We start from the raw sequence: 18,514 nt of genomic DNA, 5'->3' as shown, positions 1-18,514 counted from the left end.
CCTGGTTTCTATTGTTGTTTGATCTTCCTGAGTTTATGACTTATCTGATGTGAGTTCCCAATGTTTTTTGTTTTTTGTCTTTTTTTTTATTTAAAAATTTTTTCAATTTATTTGCTCACTATGCATGCATGGTGTGTGTGTGTGTGTGTGTGTGTGTGTGTGTGTGTGAGAGAGAGAGAGAGAGAGACAGACAGACAGACAGACAACAGACAGACAGAAACAGTGAGCAAGAAGAGAGCAAGCAGACACATGTCTGGCATTATATACATACATAGGGGGTCATTGGACAGTGTTTTGGAAGTTAGTTATCTCCTGCCACCATGGATTTTGAGTATTGAACCCAAGCTGTCAGATTTATGCTTGTAAACAGTTTTACCCACTGAGCCATATTGCCAGGTGATCATTATTCTTTGTTTGTAAATTTTATTTATTTTATGTGTATAAATGGTTCGCCTGTATTTATGTAAGTGGATGTATGTCTGGTACCCTCAGAGGAAAGATGGAGGGCTGATGGGCGGGCACCAAATCTTCTGAAACTAGAGTTCGAAACTGCTGGAAGCTACCATGTGGGTGCTTCGAATTGAACCTGGGTCCTCTGCAAGAGCAGCAAGTGCTCTTAACTACACTATCTCTTGGGCCCCAGCTGGTTCTGAAACATCAAGTTTCAGGTTCAACTTAGAGAGTCCCTGTAACAAGGGAATACGGTAGAGATTGACAGAACAGGAAACCCAAAGTTTTCTGATCTCCACAGGCATGAATATATCCACATGCCTATGAATACATAACATTCATTGCATGTACAACATCTGGGAATAAACCTCAGGGAGTCATTGCTTCTCTAACTTACTCAAGGATCTGGGTCCTATCCACAGCACTGAAAAAAATTATGGGTAGGGAAAGGAAGAGAGGGAGAGATTAAATTTATTTTTAAATAAGTTTCAGAATAATACGTGCTATATATGAAACGATTTTTAATGGATTAAAGTAACTATCAGGCTGTAAGTAAATTGGAAGTAAAGTTTTTTGTGTTTTTTTTTTTGTTCATAGTGTTCATATTAATTAATACAATTTCTGTGATTGGGTATGAACGGCCAAAACCTTGTCGGGTCACTAGCTCTAGTGTTCTAGAAACCTTTCTCTATTGTGGCTTTTTAGATATCATAATCACCCACAGAGGTGAGGTAAGTGTTAGAATCAGAACGTGCATAATTAGAAAAATACTGTTATTGGTAAATATGAATAAATAAATACAAGGTAACATATTTGTGTTACCTGGTAAAATTCAAAGCCCATTTAGAATGGCACCTTTGTTTCACTGTTTTCATAGCAGAAAACAGCAATGAAATATCCTCAAAGCAGAGACAGTCCTAATTTTAAAGAGGGAAAGAAAAAGTCCTTGACCTGTTCTGTTGCAAGACTCCATCCAGCATCTTGGCTGGATGTTGCTGTTAGGGGAAAGAATGCATTTGCAGTAATTGGGCCCTATGGGTTTCTACTTGCAGTACAAAGAGGGGGAAAAAAAGAAAAGAAACAGCTGGTGCTGTGGCCACAGGAACCAGTCCCAAAAGCACTGTGTGCTGCTTGCTTGGCAGAAGAAAGCAGCCGGTGAGAACCCAGACACAGAAACATAATCATCGGGTGAGAAAACCAGAGTCCGTGTTGGCATGCTTCCTAGGACAAAGCCTTTTATTTTTTTTCCCTAAGATAAGATATATATTTCTTGAGTATCAGTTGATTATGAAGAAGAGATTTAAAAGACAGATAATATTTTGTCTTTTTTTTTCCATTTCTGCTTTTAAATATTCGCAGCAATGGAGGAGGACGAGGAAGACAGAGGAAGGGATAAGAGAAGCTCTAGGGACGCAGGGAGATCCAGAAGGACTCCTCAGAAGAGCCAAAGGAAACAGAAACAAGGCAAATATGGGCTCTGCAGGACGGGGGCAGAGCCTGCAGGGCATTGTAGCCGCCATTAGGTATACACTGGAGGCTGAAGGGGAGGCTTGCTAGGAAGGCAAGGACCAAGAGCAAAGAAAAAGGGGCTTCAGAGAAAGCCTCACTTTTAGATCCTTAACTATCATTTCATATACCTCCAACCTGATTTCTCTAAGGAGTAAGGATCCTGAGCTTCTGACTGCTAAAGAGAAGCAGGTGGCAGGCTGGACCCTGCAGGGCCTTTGACGATCTCAGACACGGTGGCTCCATACCCAGAGAAACCACATACCTCACTGCATTGAGGGGTAAAAGCAGGGACAGAGGGAAGGACTATCAGAAGTGGGTCACACTTGTCACCTTTGTCACTCCTCAGTACAAGTCACCTAGATAGGACTGATGCATAGGACTGGAGGGACCATGTCTACATATCCTAGCACCTGAGGCCTACGCCAGTGGAGTCAACCTGAAAGGCTGATTCTACTACTTAGGCAGCGGCAGCAGCAAGGGGCCAAGTGAGATCCCACCCTCATCCCCATCATTTACATAATATTTCCCATAACTTAACTCAAAGTATTTGTGGACAGTTCACAGTTCATTTAGTTTCAGCCATTTGATAATTTGTGTTTTTTTTTATTATTTTCTATGTGGCTTTCATAAATACTTACGTCTATTCAAGTGCTAGATGGCAAAACAATCTGTCTATGGATTTCTTTTTTTCTTTTATTTTCTTTTATTTTATTTTTGTACTGGGACTGGTTCAACGTTGTACAGTCCTGGGCCGAGGGAGGGGAGTGAGGATGACTATAGGAGAGATAGAAAAAAAGATGCAAGATACAGATATGGGAGGGCTGCAGGTCATTACCACGCCAGCCCCGAGTGCATTTCTCACAGCCTTTTTATGTTACAGTACCATGGGAAGCAAACCCACAAGCCAACAGAAACAGTTTTGCTGAAATAGACACAAGACATTTGTTCTCACCCCCAAAGATGTACTTATTTACTTTTAATTATGTGTATGTATCTGACAGCTGATGGGAGTATATGCACATCAGTGCAGGTGTCTAAGGAGGCCAGAGGCGTCAGATTCCCTGTAGCTGGAATTACAGGTGGTTGTGAACCACGTGACCTGGGTGTAGGGAATCAAACTCAGGTCCTCTGGAAGAGTAGTACATGCTCTTTAACCACTGAGGGATCTCTCCAGTGCCCACGGTTGTTCTTGTTTTCTATCTCTGTGTGGGTGCGTGTAATTTGTGTGTGTATATATGCATGTTTGCATATATGTGGGCACATGTGTGTTCTAGTGTGCATGCACATTCATGTGGAAACCCAAAGTTAATGTAGGCAAACGTCCCCAACCGCTCTGCTACCTTACTGGTGGAGGCTGGGTCTCTCAATCAAACACAGAGCTTGCCAATATAGTAAGGCTCTAACTGGCTTTCTCTGGAGCCCTGTCTTCATCAAGTTAGGAGTAGTTACGAGTGGACCACCACGCCTACTTGGTATTTATATGGGTTTTGGGGATCAGAACTCTGATCCTCACACTTGTATGACATGAAATTTAGTGACTGAGCCATCTCCGCAGCCCTATGTATTTTAGCTTGGGATGCATTTTAGGTCCCTCATAGTATTGTCCCTTCTTGAATCTTTTACTATGGAAATACTTACTAGGCAGTGTGATCTATACCATTTTTCCTCAGTTTTCTACCTTGGATAATCTGACTCCACAAAGCCATCTATCTGTCACTATTTCTTTTTGTAGAAACAAAAAAAAAGAAGTATATAATTGAAAGTTTCAAGTACGGAGATAGAATTTAGTATTAAACATATAATTTTGTTGGACAGTGCTGAAAAACTTGTTCTTTTAAAGACGTTTATGGTATAGTCTATACTTTTATATCACCTAGTTTCAAACTCAATTTGCATTGTTTGGTCCTAGAGAATACTTTTAAAAGTATTGTACAGCTAATGAGATCCTGTTTCAGAAGTAAGGAAATTAATAAACAAACAAACAAATAAGTAAATACATAAACAAATGAATAAGTAAAAGTCAGGCATGGTGGCACATGTTTGTAATCCAAGTACTCATTCAGGAAGAAGAGGCAGGCAGATCTCTGTGAGTTAGAGGACAGACCGATCTACATAGTGACTATAAGCCAGCCAGGGCTGAGAACCTGGCTATGAACAAACGAATGAATAAATGAATGAATGAATGAATGAAAAATAACCCGAACAACCTCCAAGAAAATGGATGGCAGGTATAACGTTCTCAGAAAACTGCAGGTTAAAACCACCACTGATAAACCATTACACACTTAAGATGCTAATGTGTTGTTGTAAAAATATATAAATAATAAAAAGTAACAGTGTCTTTTACCCCACTTGGTCTGCACCTCGGGGCCCCAAGATATCTGCTAGATATCTTGGCGGAAACACAGCCCAGCTGCACACTTTCCTACACTCAAACCCTCACATAAAAGAACACACAACACAGTAATCTTAGATCCAACTGGTAAGATATAAGTGACCACTTAAACATACAAAGCCCGGTACCATCCATCCCTTAAGAACATTGATAACAACCTGTAAATACACAGAGCAGAATCTTAATGTCACCTGCCATGGCTTCTCCCCTCTCTCCGTCTCCCTTCTCTCTCTTAGTCCCCTCCTCTTCCTGCAAACTTCTCTCCCGCCCATCCTTCCTTCTCCTCCAATGACAGGCCTCCTTCTATCCTGTACCTGTCTCACTTGTGACATCATCCTACACTAATGTCATGAAACAAATGTTAGCGAAGTACATCCTTGGAAGGAATGGAGGTTGACATTTATTATGGGGAAAGTTCCATAGGTTCTTAAAGCAATTCACAAACGACTACCATGGTGCCAGCAATCTCTATTCAAGGTTTACTGACTCACTGAGCATCTCACATGCATATCTGCATAGCATGTTCACTGCAGCGTTACCTGCATGTGTTAAGGTACGGAGACAACCTACAGTTCTGTCAACAATGAATGAGTGAAGAAAACAGCTTGTGTACACCATGGTATATGATCCGGCTTTACAAAGAAGGAAAGTCTGTCCTTGTGGCCATCTGCATGAGCATCATGCTAAGTGAAACAAGGTAGATGCAGAACGGAAAAAAAAAAAAAAAGAATCCTGCAATGATCTTGCTGATTATGTGGAATTTAATTTTCTAAAGAGAAATTCAAGTATAGTCAGAGACTAGAAGTGTGTTACTGTGGTGGGGGGAAAGAGTGGAGGTGCAGGGCAGAAGATGCTGAGTAAGGGACAGTCTTAACAAGTCTAGAGGCTGAGTACTCAACACGAAGACTAACAGCACTGTGCTGTGTTTGAGAATTAGGATACATAATAGATACTCAGTTACTCTTTTCATATATATTCTAAAATTGTGCCATCAGAGTAACATGTTATCCACATGGGTCCCATGGCACCATGTTTCAAGCCTCTCATATACACAACTGACATTTACTACTTACAAAGAAAGTTCTTCTAAAGCATGAGAAATGTTTGTCAGAAATCTTTAATGTTTGAGGTAACATATAATACTAACATGATGGTAAAAATGTACTGCCTAAAATACAGGGACTTTGAACATTTACAACATTTGCAGAGTTTCCTGTGAGAATGAGTTCTATTGAAAGGGAAAAACCTCTTTCCCTTTGAAGCCAATGTGTGTCTGTGTTTTTACAATAAACAACTCTACTACCCACAATTTTCGATCTGAGTTTCCCCTTGGGTTGGATTGATGGGCAACTAGTTGGGAAGAGTAGCAAGTTACTGTCATTTAGTTCTCCTGTCTAGGGTCATTAATGCATTTAACTTTACTTGAAAGGAGACTTAGAAATGGGATTTCACGCTAGAGCCTGGGAGTACATTTTTCCTCTGACACAAATAGGCACTAGTTTCAAAGGCTCAGATGAAGAGAAAAGAGAAATGCCCACCCAGTTTACCCATGCCTTCTCTGTACACAGTAGCAAAGAAACCTCCCAATGTCCCTCTCTCTACACGAATGGCACAGAACCCACTCAGATTTGAAAGGCGCTGTAGATATACAGGGATTTCTACTTCGTATTGGAAAGATGATACGACTAAAAAAGAGGGCTTCCAGTTCGCCAGAAGTTCACCTTGTCATCTGCCTTTAGGCTTGCTGCAATTACATCAAGGGTTGGTTAGTTTGTTTGATTTTTATTTGCAACTATTCCATTGGAAAGAAAAAACATTCAGATGGTCTTTCTTAAATAGTTTGTTTCTTTTCTTTGTCTCAATTGAAACTTTTAATATGTATGACAAAGAGTACTTTTAAAACTGGACTATTATAAAATGTTTACTTATTATGTACGTGTGTGTGTGTGTGTGTGTGTGTGTGTGTGTGTGTGTGTACGCATGTATGTGTGCATGTGATATAAATGTGGGAGGTGGTCGCAGAGCACACGTGCCATGGCCTTATGTGTAGGAAACGGGACAACTTTGTAGGCTCAGTTTTCACCTCCCATCTTCGTGTTGGTTCTTGGGGTAGAACTTAGGCCACCAGATTTGCATTTCATTTCAGGGTGGCAAGTACCTTTACCTACTGAACCATTTCCCCCTCCCCTCCAAAAATAAATGCTTCTATAAAGGTTTTTAAAAACTATAGGAACATGTCTGTAATCCTAGTACTTGGGAGGCTGTCTTAGCTAGGGTTTTATTGCTGTGAACAGACGCCATGACCAAGGCAAGTCTTATAAATGACAACATTTAGTTGCAGCTAGCTTATAGGTTCAGAGGTTCAGTCCATTATCATCACAGTAGGAGCAGGGCAGCATCCAGGCAGGCATGGTGCAGGAGGAGCTAAGTGTTCTACATCTTTATCTGAAGGCTGCTAGAAGAATACTGGCTTCTAGGCAGCTAGGACAAGGGTATTAAAGCCCACACCCGCAGTGACACGCCTACGCCAACAAGGTCACACCTATTCCAACAGGGCCATACCTTCTAATAGTGCCACATCCTGGGCCAAGCATATACAAATCATCACAGAGGCTGAGGCAGGAGAATCACTGCCAATTTGATGTCAGTCTTTAATACATAGTGAAACCCTGTCTCAGAAAAACAGAACAACATAAAGAGCCAAAGAAAGCATCTCTCCAACATTAACTCGTGTCTTGTCTTCAACACACAGGGTGTGCTCTGCGCGGCTCCTTTGATTTTTATCATCCCCTCAGCATGCTATCTGAAATTATCAGAAGAACCAAGAACGCACTCAGATAAGTTAATGGCCTGTGTCATGTTTCCCGTCGGTGCTGTGGTGATGGTGGCAGGGTTCGTCATGGCTATCACAAATCCTCAGGACTGCACCCACGGGCAGGAAATGTTCTACTGTTTTCCTGACAACATCTCCCTCACAAACATCTCCCATTCTCCTCGTCAACTGACAGCACAGCTTTCCCTTCCGAACCTCAGCATCTTTCAGTGAGCTGGCTGCTTTAAAAAGCATGCACGTATGCTTGTCTCTTTGTCACAAAATGACCACTGATGCGTGTCAAGACTTGCTTGTCCTTACTCTTTATGGTAATATAAAAATATAAAAAATTGAATATATATTTGATCTTAAACTAGGACAGACATCTTTTTAATTAAGATTAATTAATTAATTAAGAAGGACCAGTGAAGGCATAAGTACCTGCTTTCAGCCCCACAACTATTAATATTATCTTGTATGGGAGCCACTGTTTTGTGCTCCCAAATAAGTGAGTAAGTATGGGTTAGAACTAGGGTGTGGGCTTCTTCAGGAAAAACAAAAGGCTTAAGTGTTTATAGAATCGAAGGGAGAGGGGAACACAAGCCTTCTATAGGATAGCTACCCCAGGAGCAAAGAGAAGGTCTCTATTTTAACTTAGGGAGCATCCCTTGTGGAGGGGGAAGTGGATGTCTGGATGAAAAGGCAACACCATCCCTGATTAGGAAGCACACATAGAAAGCTGGATGGGCAGAGAAAGCTCTGTGTAGGATAACAAAATTATCTGTAGGCTTTTGCAGTTGTGGGAATTTGATGAACGAGCTATTTTAAAACAGAAACACACATCCTTTTTCTGAGGCATTAGCCTAACACATCAGTTACATTTCTGATCCGGACTGGCTGAGACCATACAGCACGGCAGGAGCTGAACCTAGAGACTAAAAGCTTACCCTGAATCTGGCATTCCCAATGGAACAGACATTCTCCCTGTCCCGGGCCCTCTGGGAACAGTTGGGAGTCTTGTAGACGAGGGCGGCTTGCTTGCTTGCTTTGTTTAGGGAATGTTTGCTTGGATTGGTTTGGTTTTTCAGACAGTTTCTTACTGTGCAATCCTGACTGGTCTGGAACTATGTAGACCAGGCTAGCTTTGAACTCATGGTGATCTGCCTGTGGATTCCTCCTGAGAGTGCTGGGGTTAAAGGCATGAGAACATCATGGGGGAATGACTGGGTAGCGGGTGCTAACCTGGAGGTGTCATACAGGGTATTGACTGGGAATTCTAAGTAGCAGCAGAGAGGGAAGGAATCAGAACTGAAGATGAGAAGCAGAACTCTTAATATGGAGGGTGGCCCTGCTAAGCCACAGAGCTGGCCCCATTCTGAGTACTTAGTGAATGTTCCAGCTGCTGCCTCCCTCTTGAGTGCCTGACAGTTGTTTGCGGTCAAGCAAACAGTAAAGAGGTAAGAGTCAGAGGCTGGGCATTTATAACATTTACTGTTAGATATACCTGGGAGGAACAGCTATGCCTACTACAGGCAACCTCCGATTTGAGTAAGGATTTCATGTCTTCAAATCTTTTAAAATCTGTAACAGGATCAACTCAATAGTTTCCTTATATCAAGTACCACCAAGATGGTAATTTTTACCTTTTTATCTGTGCTTCAGTCAGTTTGGGCCATCCTGATGCTAATTATGAGACAATATCAAAAGCAGAGCGAATGCAGGCATATTTTTTAAAAGATAACACACAAACCAGGTATCCCCCAGGATCTACATGATACGGTTTCGCAGTAATTTTAATCAAGTGGTGAGCATTAAGTCATCCAACAGCACAGTAGGCCTAGCAATGGTTTTCAACCCTTTCAGTGCTCTGACTCCTAACACAGCTCCTCATGTCATGGTAACCCTCAACCATAAAATTGTCTTCATTGCTACTTCATAATTGTACTTTTGCTACTCTTACTAATTGTAATATAATATCCTGATATGCAGGGTATCAGATATATGACTTTTGTGGAAAACCCTTTCACAAGGGTATTTACCCCACAAAAGGATCGAGACCCATAGGCTCAGATTCCCAACACCTAGATCAGGCTTCTAATACCTTTCTGTAACTACAGTTCCAGGAGATCTAAAACCTCTGGCCTCCTTGAACATCTATGCTGATATGCACATATCAAAACATATACATAAGAATCCAAATACATCTTAAGTAAAGAAAGATCCAAAGAATCCCCAGGGACAGACACTAATAGGCCCAGGGGCTGGTGGTGGGTTTTGTTTCAGTAAAGCATCACCATGTCACTGAGGTAACACAAGCTCTGTTGACTACATGGTTTCCCGATATTTAATTTATAAATTTTTTACCGTCTCGCCAAGGGTCATATGTCTAAGCCATTATGCCCTTTTAAGAATAAGTACATGCTTTTAGAATAGTGCATATTGAAACGGTTGTGAGAATACCCATGCTAATGAAATGTCAGAAATGTTTGCAGCACACAGAAACACTGGTCCACTGCACACTTATTAGAAAATGTCATCAGAGGTGGAGAAGAGACCCAAGAGTGAGCAGAGGGCATCAAGGACAATGCAATTTAATACTTAGCAATCTATCGTCTTGTACCTTGGGCATTGCTTCAGACATGTTAATCTTGAATCTGCAGCCAGATGAGAAATCCCCTGGTAGGAACCAAATGCATCTTTAATATCCAATAGATATGTGTTTGTTTGTTATTAAACAAATGGAAAACAAAACCACCTTTGACCCAGTTGGCAGGAACATTATTGCCAACATCTTTCACATTGTGATAGGATGATGTTTCGGGACTCAATGTTGTTCTGCAGAAAGGCAGAGCGACAGCATGGCCAAATAAAGCCTAACTTTCCATCTCCACGAGTCCTGCCTTCGCTTAGTAAGAAATCTCCACCAAAGTTCATTCCTTCCATAATGCTCACAAAGCAACTTGCAGGCTGTCATTTAATTCATGAAGCTGTCACACCTTTAAACTTCCAAAGTGTTTCCTGAAGGTTAGAGAGGTGTTGATGAGACTGGAGTTTGGACACTCTAAAGCACATTTCCACAAAGTGTGTGTGTGTGTGTGTGTGTGTGTGTGTGTGTGTGTGTGTGTGTGTGTGTCTGTGTGTGTGTGTGTGTGTGTGTGTGAGAGAGAGAGAGAGAGAGAGAGAGAGAGAGAGAGAGAAAATCTGTGTCATGTAGGAACTGTATTCTTATCCCATTTCCTTAGAATCTTTCTTTTCAGTTCTGCCTGGAGTTATATTCAGAACTCAGGGCAGGTACCCTTCCTCCATTCTAGACCATTTCTAGTGGCAGCTACGTGGCTGACAGCAGTACAGGTGACAAGCAGTGCAGGTGACAGCCACCCAGGTGACAAGCAGCATTCCTCACCTCTTTTTTTTCCTATGAGGAGTCTAATTCTAGGTGATCCAAGAAATTTCCAACTATTTCTCTGCTAAGGGCATGTGTATATTCACTTAAGGTCAAGTATCTTAGACAGGCACAAACTCCAGGTTTATGTGCTGAAGCCTGTGGAGGGAATAACCCATGGACCAGGTGTGGCGGCATGTGCCTCTAATCCCAGCACTCAGAAAACTTGGAATTAACTGCAACAAGTAGATAGCCTCCATATATACATATTTATACATACATATCAGTATACACACATACATGTATGTATACCTATATGTATATATGTGTGTGCATATACATATAAATTTATACACACACACACACACACACACACACACACACACACACACACACATCTAATCCTAGCTACTCAGGAATTAAGAGAAAGAGAATTACAAATTCAAAACCAGCCTAGGCCAAAGAGTAAAACCTAGCCAATTTAGGCACTTTAGACCCTGTCTCAAAAGAAAGAATAAAAAGAAGGCTTAAGACTGTAGTTCCGCTATAGCCAAGCAAAGTTCAATACCCAGAATAGAAGAAACAAAGTGTGGTGGTTTGAATATTCTTGGCCCATGGGAAGTGGCATTATTAGGAGGTGTGGCAATGTTGGAGGAAGTGCGTCACTGTAAGGGTGGGCTTTGAGAGCTTCCTATTAGCTGCCAGAGTATGCCAGTCTCTCTGATGGCTACATTTGGATCAAGATGCGAAACAGTCAGCTCCGACTGCAGCACCATGTCTGCCTGAATGCTGACCTGCTTCCTGCTATGATGTTAATGGACTGAACCTCTGAATCTGTAAGCCCAATTAAATGCTGTCCCTTATACAAGTTGCCTCGGTCATGGTGCCTCTTCACAGCTGTGGAACCCTAACTAAGACACAAAGAGTTCTTATACTCTAGAGAGTGCATGCAGAATTTAGAATTTAGCAGAATAACAGACCAAACATACAGAATGGAGCAGAGACGCCATGGACAGGAAAACACATTGACTAGAATAGAGTTCGAGTTGCCCATGAAAGCAATGGCTTTCAAACTTCAGCATCTGCCAGAATCACATGGAAGACTCATTCAACAGACAGTGCGGCCTCTCCCCCAAGTTTTACTTCTCTGTAGTGGAGTCTGAAAATTCACAATTTTGAAGTGCGGCCCAGTGATGTTAGGCACTGTTGGTAAAGGACCACATTTTTCTAAGCTTAGTGTTTGGGCAAAGAAAGTGCTAGATGAAGACATCTGCTTACAGGCTGAGAGTGCCAGAGAGAGGCCTGTGTTTAGGAGTTTGGACACAGTGCCAGGAAGATGTAGGGGAAGGCAAGGAATTAAGAACAAAGGGGCAAGACAGACTATAACCTAGTCAACAGAGCTGGGTCTTAGCAGGCCATCATCAGAGAAGTCTGAGCTTTATAGCCCTCACTGGGAGACAGAAGAAAACACAGGAGTTCCTCAAAAGTATAGAAAGTTTTCCAAGGACTTAAGTTTTCAACAGAATGGTCCACCTCAAATATTACATGAGCTATGTAAATAAAGTACACGGAGTTGGGAACACTGTTCTTGGTGAAATCATGCAGATAAAGAATCCATGCTGCTCTCACTTTTAACTATTTTTCTACGAATGCTAGTTCACCTACAGAGAAGATTACCAATAGGTATTTTCCTTGTATTATTATTCAATTATAGCAATGTCTAAGTGTGCCATTAGGGCAAAACTAGACTCACCAACCAACAATGGGTTCAGTCTGCCCTTCATTCTCAACTGTAGCCTGATTCCAATCTTTACAAAGTTATATCCGGACACAAGCCAGTCCCCAAATCTGAGCATTTTGCCTTCACACTCTTTGTTTCTCTAAAAATTAATTTGTGTCTCACCTAAAGATCCACCTCATTACATCTGTATTTTGACAGCATTGTTTGCTTGCTCAAAGTCTTTCCTCGGATGAAGTACAAATTCCAGTGGAGCTGTTCAGAATGTATACCGAGTGGCTACAATGTTCATGTGCAGCCACATGGGCCATGACTAGAAGAGAACGATCCCATTATCCTAACATCAGTAGCCATCTCTCTGCACTGAAACTGTCCTGAGAACATCTCAGACTTGCTTCTGAAATCTTACACTTTTCCCATCTGAAGTGCCCACCCCCCCCACCAAAATTCCATCAGACCCACCAGACCCCTCCAAATGCCATCCCCCACAGCCCTAACTGGCTCCTTCCTCCTTTGTAATTCTGTAATTCTTGTCATTATCCTAATAGAAAGGAACCTTGTCTAACCAATAAGGCTAAAAAAAAAAAAAAAAAAAAAAAGAAAAGAAAATCACTGGAAACAGAATGTGCTATAAAGCCTCTTGTTCTCTGTAACCTAACTGTGCCTTAGAATATAGAAAATGGTTATTTGGTATGGGTTTTACAGTATGGAAGACAAATTGGTTAAAAATATCAATAAAAGTAAAAATATTTTTATTGAATTCTGCGACTGTAATTATTGTCCTTCAATAAATTTTATGTAAAATAGGCATTTATCCAAAAACCTGGTTGAAATAATTACAGTCATTCCTTATTTTGCCTTATGACATATGACTGTCAGACAACTTACCTGCAATGGTCTTCAAATGACTCAAGCACATACATACTAAACCGTGTTGATCTTTTCAGCTGTTTCAATTGCTAAGTGAATATTTCATGCAGCTTTCTTAACTATTAGCTCCTTAAGAACAAAGTCATATTGTATTTTTTGGGGGGGCCAGTGTGTGCTTATATGTCTTCTTCCGTACATTCACTCGATAAACATTTACTGGCTGTCTCTTACCTGTATAATTTAGCTCATATTAAAATTTAGGTCCCACCAAAACACCTTGTGCTAGTCTCCTTACTCAACTCTCAAGAAACAGAATCTCTCGAATACTTAAATCAATCTGATTATGGCATAGATACAGTGAATGCTAGCGGAGCCTCAGCAGACCGCTCTAGAGTTTGATGTGACACCAAGAAAAGACACTTAGAAACAAAGGACAACACATTAAGAAAACCTTTTCAAGCAATATCTGTTGGTAAGTTAAAATTTGAAGGACATTGGAAATTGTTTATTTCTAAGTCTATGCATTTATCATCCTTTAAACTTGTTTTCCCCCAAGGATAAGCAGGCTAATTACAGAAGAAATTCAGCCCAGGCTTCTTAACTCCTATCATATAACCCCAATGCTGAACTGGTTAGGTCCTGGGAAAGAAAACAGTAGAGCCTCCTCTAAGGGGAAAAAAAGTAAAATAACTATGGTTTGTAGAAGTTAGTCCCTGGCTCTTCCTCCCAGCCCCTTGCTCCCAGAAATAAGATTCAGACTCAACATATATTTACAAACACCTTGGCCGTATAGTCAGGCTCTTCTCTGACTAGATGTACCTTAAAATAGCCCATTCATTCTAGCCTGCATTCTGCCACGTGTCTGGTTAACGTCCTCAGGTACCACTCGTTCAGCTCATTACATCTTCCTGGCCAATCTCCTGCCTCCTTCTCTCCAGAATTCTTTCTCTTTCCATGTCCCCTCTTCTGTTTCCTGCCTAAGCCTCAGGCCAGAGGCTTTTGAGTTGACAGGTTATGCAACCACACAATGCACAAGACGTTCTCTCTACAGTGGTTCTCTCTATAAACAGCAGTGTGGACTGCAAGCTGAGTTCTATGTCCTTGGGTTTGATGTTCTCTGCTGCCTCAGAAGAATGCAAAGTGAGTTCGGTGCCATCCCATTCATTTTTGTTTTCCTTACCTTTTGTTTAGTTTTGAGGCAGGGACTTATTTAGACCAAACTGGCTTTAAACCTGCTATGCAGCTGAAGATGACCTGGAACCTTTCTGGTCTTTCTGCCTCTAGCACTTGAGTGAGGATGGCATTATAGGTATTCACCACTGTCCTGGGGACACTATTCCAGAAACATAGATAAACATATATGTCCCTTTCTATAAAATCAGAATCTGTTAAATAACAATACATTTGTAAGTCTTAACAGTTTCAATGACACTGATTTGCCATAGAATACCCAGCTTTGCCAAGGAGAATGCAAGCTCTTTTATTCCAAGCTTAACTACTAAGGACTCTCATATCACACCATAAATATAGTTATATGTCTATATGCATTTATACGGTTTATGAGATGAATCCAAGCTTTAGCAGGATTCACGGGGTTTCAGAAGTAAGAAAGAGGCTATAATGAGATAACAGACAAGCCAGTGTCACAAGGGAGCTTCCGCAAGACCTACTGGAGTCAGCTTTAAGAAGAAAACTTCAGGGTTCAGCTTCAGCGTTAAACGCAGGAGGTAGATCAGTGGCGGGAAAATGTAGACTAGGTCCAGGTCTGGATGAGGACAGACAAACAGTAAACCTGTGGGCAGTTAGGCAGACAAGTAGGCTACTGTAATAAACGGGGACAGAGCTAAGACAAAGCCCAGGAACAGCTGGGGAGTCCTGAGTACTTGACATATACCAGGTAGCAGATGTTAGGTTGGTATAAAGCCATATTATCATGGAGTAAGTGTCTGCCATTTTATGAGGTCTACCCCTTTCTTATTTTCATATGTCTGATGAGTTTTTGAGCCTGGTTTCCCAGATATGATTTCAATATACCCATGTCCTCCAAGACTCCCATTCTACTTACAGGGTAGCTCCCTTCTATTTCCATGAATAAGTCATTTATCAGTCTATGTTGGGTGGGTGGGTGGTGAGTCATCCCTCTTCCTCAAAATGGGGTCATAATTACTTGTAAATGGAGTTTTCTAGGGCAAGGCAGAGCCTGAAAACCCACCATTTTATACAACATGGAGTAAATTAAACGGGGGCATAGCATTTCAACAGTCATTATGCCAAAGTTTTTAGTTTAGTCTTTGCTTCAAGCTTTAAAAATAGACATGAGAAGTAGAGTAGCTTTAAACATTGAGAGAAATTGGGAGATGAAACCCCAAGGTTTGTTGGAGGGACTGTTTGAGTGCAGAAACACAGTAGGAGATGTTCAGAGGCAATATGACCTTTCCAAGTACACTTTAAAAAGAAGCCATTAAAATGTTACATTCATGTAGAACGTTTCCTAGGAATAAATAATTTGCTGGGTGTTGCAGTAATTATTTAAAAAAGCAGAACCTTTTATCCCGTGCTAGGCCGACACCCTTAGGGCCACATGGCACTGTGGGGTACTTTTATCTTAGCGACTCCATGCTGCCCCCAGACCCAGGCGGTCAGTGAACCCTTACAGCATGGCACCATGCCACACTGGTCCTTTGAGTTAGTTCCGGCACTGGAGGGCCATATGGAACTAACCATAATTTATCTCTGGTTAGTAGCTCTTCCGGCAGCCCTCTACTAGCTGTGAGCCCTCTGGTTCCAGCTACCCGGTAAAATCAGGGCTCTAGAAGTCCAGCATGAGGCTGGCCTATCACAGCTCCCTGTCACAGACTCTGCTCACACTCCCAACAACTGTCCCCTCGTAGTTAAAATATAAACTCCCAACTACCCATTGAAATCATGACTCAATATCACACCAATTATGAAAATTAAATCAATTTATTTATGCATTACAAAAATGATAATAGTGGTGCTCAACTTACATTTGAGAGAAAAGGTTTTTTTTTGTTTTTTGTTTTGTTTTGTTTTCTCCATCTTTATTAACTTGGGTATTTCTTATTTACATTTCAATTGTTATTCCCTTTCCCGGTTTCCAGGCCAACATCCCCCGAGTGACGTGTAGGTTGATGTCTATTTGCAGGTGAGGTCTGGCACAAGTTTGGTCAAGGCCATGACTAGGCAGTAAAAAAATAAGGCAGGGACAAAGTTTGTGTAAGGTGAGAGAGAAGGGAAAGTGGGAGAATCAAGATGGGGATGAAGAAGTACAACCCATATCCCGATGGTCTTAAATGGCCCTAGGTAGTTATGTATATTTCTTAAGGGATGGATTTCTATAGGTCAATTTATCTTATCTAGGTGAGCGGTTTATACCTTAACTACCGGGGTGGGGGGTTTGTTGAGAGTGTGTGCAGAGTCTGTGTCTGGGAGCCACGATAGGCCAGCCCATGCTGGACTTCTAGAGCCCTAATTTTACTGAGTAGCTGGAACCACAGAGTTCGTGACTAGCAGAGAGCCGCCAGGAGACATACTAGCCAGAGATAAATTATGGTTAGTTCCGTATGGCCCTCCGGTGCTGGAACTAACACTAGGGACCACCTGCGTCTGAGAGTACTTGGGGGCAGCATGGAACCACTGAGATAAAAATACCCCACAGTGCCATGTGGCCCAAAGGTGCCGCACCAGCGCGGGATAAAAGGTTACCCGTTTTTTAATATTTACTGCAACAGCTGGGTGTACCTTAAATGTCGTCTGAGGATTCCTGGTCCCCAGATGATTTATTTAAGCTTCATCTTATACCCCATCCTACCATTCAGAGGGGCCTGTACTGTAACTTCTACAAACCTTCCGGTTTGCTTTCTCTCACTTTCTTGGCTGCTGTGGACCATAACCGTTCTTTCTTTTGCATAAATCCCCACAATACTCCAGACCAGGGTTTCTCCGAATACTGCAACCCTTTAATATAGTTTGTCATGTTGTGATGAGCCCCCCAAATATAAAATCCTTTCTGTTCCTACTTCATAACTGTAATTTTGCTACCATTATGAATAGTAACGTAAATATCTGTGCAGGTTATCTGATATATGGCTCCTGTGAAAGGGTTCGCAACCCACAGGTTGAGAGCTGCTATTCTAGACAGAGAACGTACAACTCTCTCATTTCCATAAAAAAATGCACTCATTTCAAGCAAGAAGCGTCTACATTTTCTACTTCTCGTTGCCTCTGGGAAGCCTGAGTCCCTCAGAGGTTCTTCCACTAACCTTCAGGCTTTGCCATCCAAGTTCCGCCTTTACTCTTTCCATTTTTCAGTTTTTGACATGAACAAGGAAATACTTTCCTCTACCTTCCTCAGTGAACTCCTCCCCCCCAGTACTTGCAACCTATGAGGAAACCAAGCTTCCAATTTGTATGAAAGCAAAACATGGGCTCCTAGCTCTAAGTGGGAACTTCTTCATCCAGACAGTAATGAGTAGCCACCCATAATGTTGACGTCATGCATTGGCTCACATAGTTTAAACCAGGCTCTCTCGGTCCTTAAACGATTTTCTTCAGCAATTATATTGTTTCACCTAATACCCTCTCTTCTTTAAACACCAGCTGCGTGTCTGCCTACTTTGCCCTCTAGATAAAAATAGCCCCTTAGAGCTATTACAGCCCAGCCGTAATGGATCAACATATGTTATAAAATGACTGCACTCTCCAAATTCATCCACTTTTCCAAATTATCATCTGTGGAATGCTATTATGGTATTGGACATATCGTTGATTTCTTTATTTAGAGCAGATACATCTGGACTGTGGACAGAGCTCAGTGATACAGCAGTTGTCTAGCAGGAGAGGGCCCGGGGTTCAATCTGCGACACAGCAAAATAAACATTGAACATTTTAAAGAAAGTATGAGATATGTATTTTCACTAACATCAGAGAATAAGTTAGAGGATCAAAATTAATCCTTAGGAAATCTGATTCTAAGAAAATAATAACAATGCCTTTTCCTCCCCACTGCTCCAGGCTCTAACAGAATCTTACGTTGATGCCCATGCTTCCTCCTCTGAGGGCTCCCTAGCCTTTGCAGCTAGGATGATAATTTTTCTTCCTCTGCAATCTGTGGATATCCCATGCAAATGACAGGAAAGGAACAAGCCATTGTGAATAAACATTCCAGTGCGTTATAACGGACTGAGGTCTGTGAGATATTCCTTAACTTAGTGAACCTTCTGGTCTGGATAACTTAGAGATCTGACAGGTGTGATATCCACAAAATGAATGTAATTCCCCCCAAAGCCCCGCCCCTTGCTGAACTCCTGGCTTCTGCTTAGTGTGTCTATTGAGATA

General features: G+C 41.6%; 1 protein-coding gene across 5 annotated transcripts in view; it reads left to right on the top strand.

Moving 5' to 3' along the window:
* The window catches only part of Slc38a11 (solute carrier family 38, member 11), a 63,305-nt gene that overhangs the window by 38,130 nt on the left and 6,661 nt on the right, over positions 1-18,514 (top strand). The window contains exon 12 of one of the 5 annotated variants that reach the window (XM_087653119.1): positions 7,107-7,195. The exons of 1 other annotated variant lie outside the window; for it this stretch is intronic. In XM_087653119.1, coding sequence (XP_087509245.1) covers positions 7,107-7,195 — 89 coding nt within the window. 5 annotated transcript variants of the gene reach the window in all.

The sequence above is a fragment of the Rattus norvegicus genome, chromosome 3 (genome assembly GCF_021556685.1).
Source record: "Rattus norvegicus strain SHRSP/BbbUtx chromosome 3, alternate assembly SHRSP_T2T, whole genome shotgun sequence".
Taxonomy (NCBI): Eukaryota; Metazoa; Chordata; class Mammalia; order Rodentia; family Muridae; genus Rattus; species Rattus norvegicus.
Note: the sequence above shows the minus strand (reverse complement) of the source record. Positions and strands in the feature narration are given on the sequence as shown.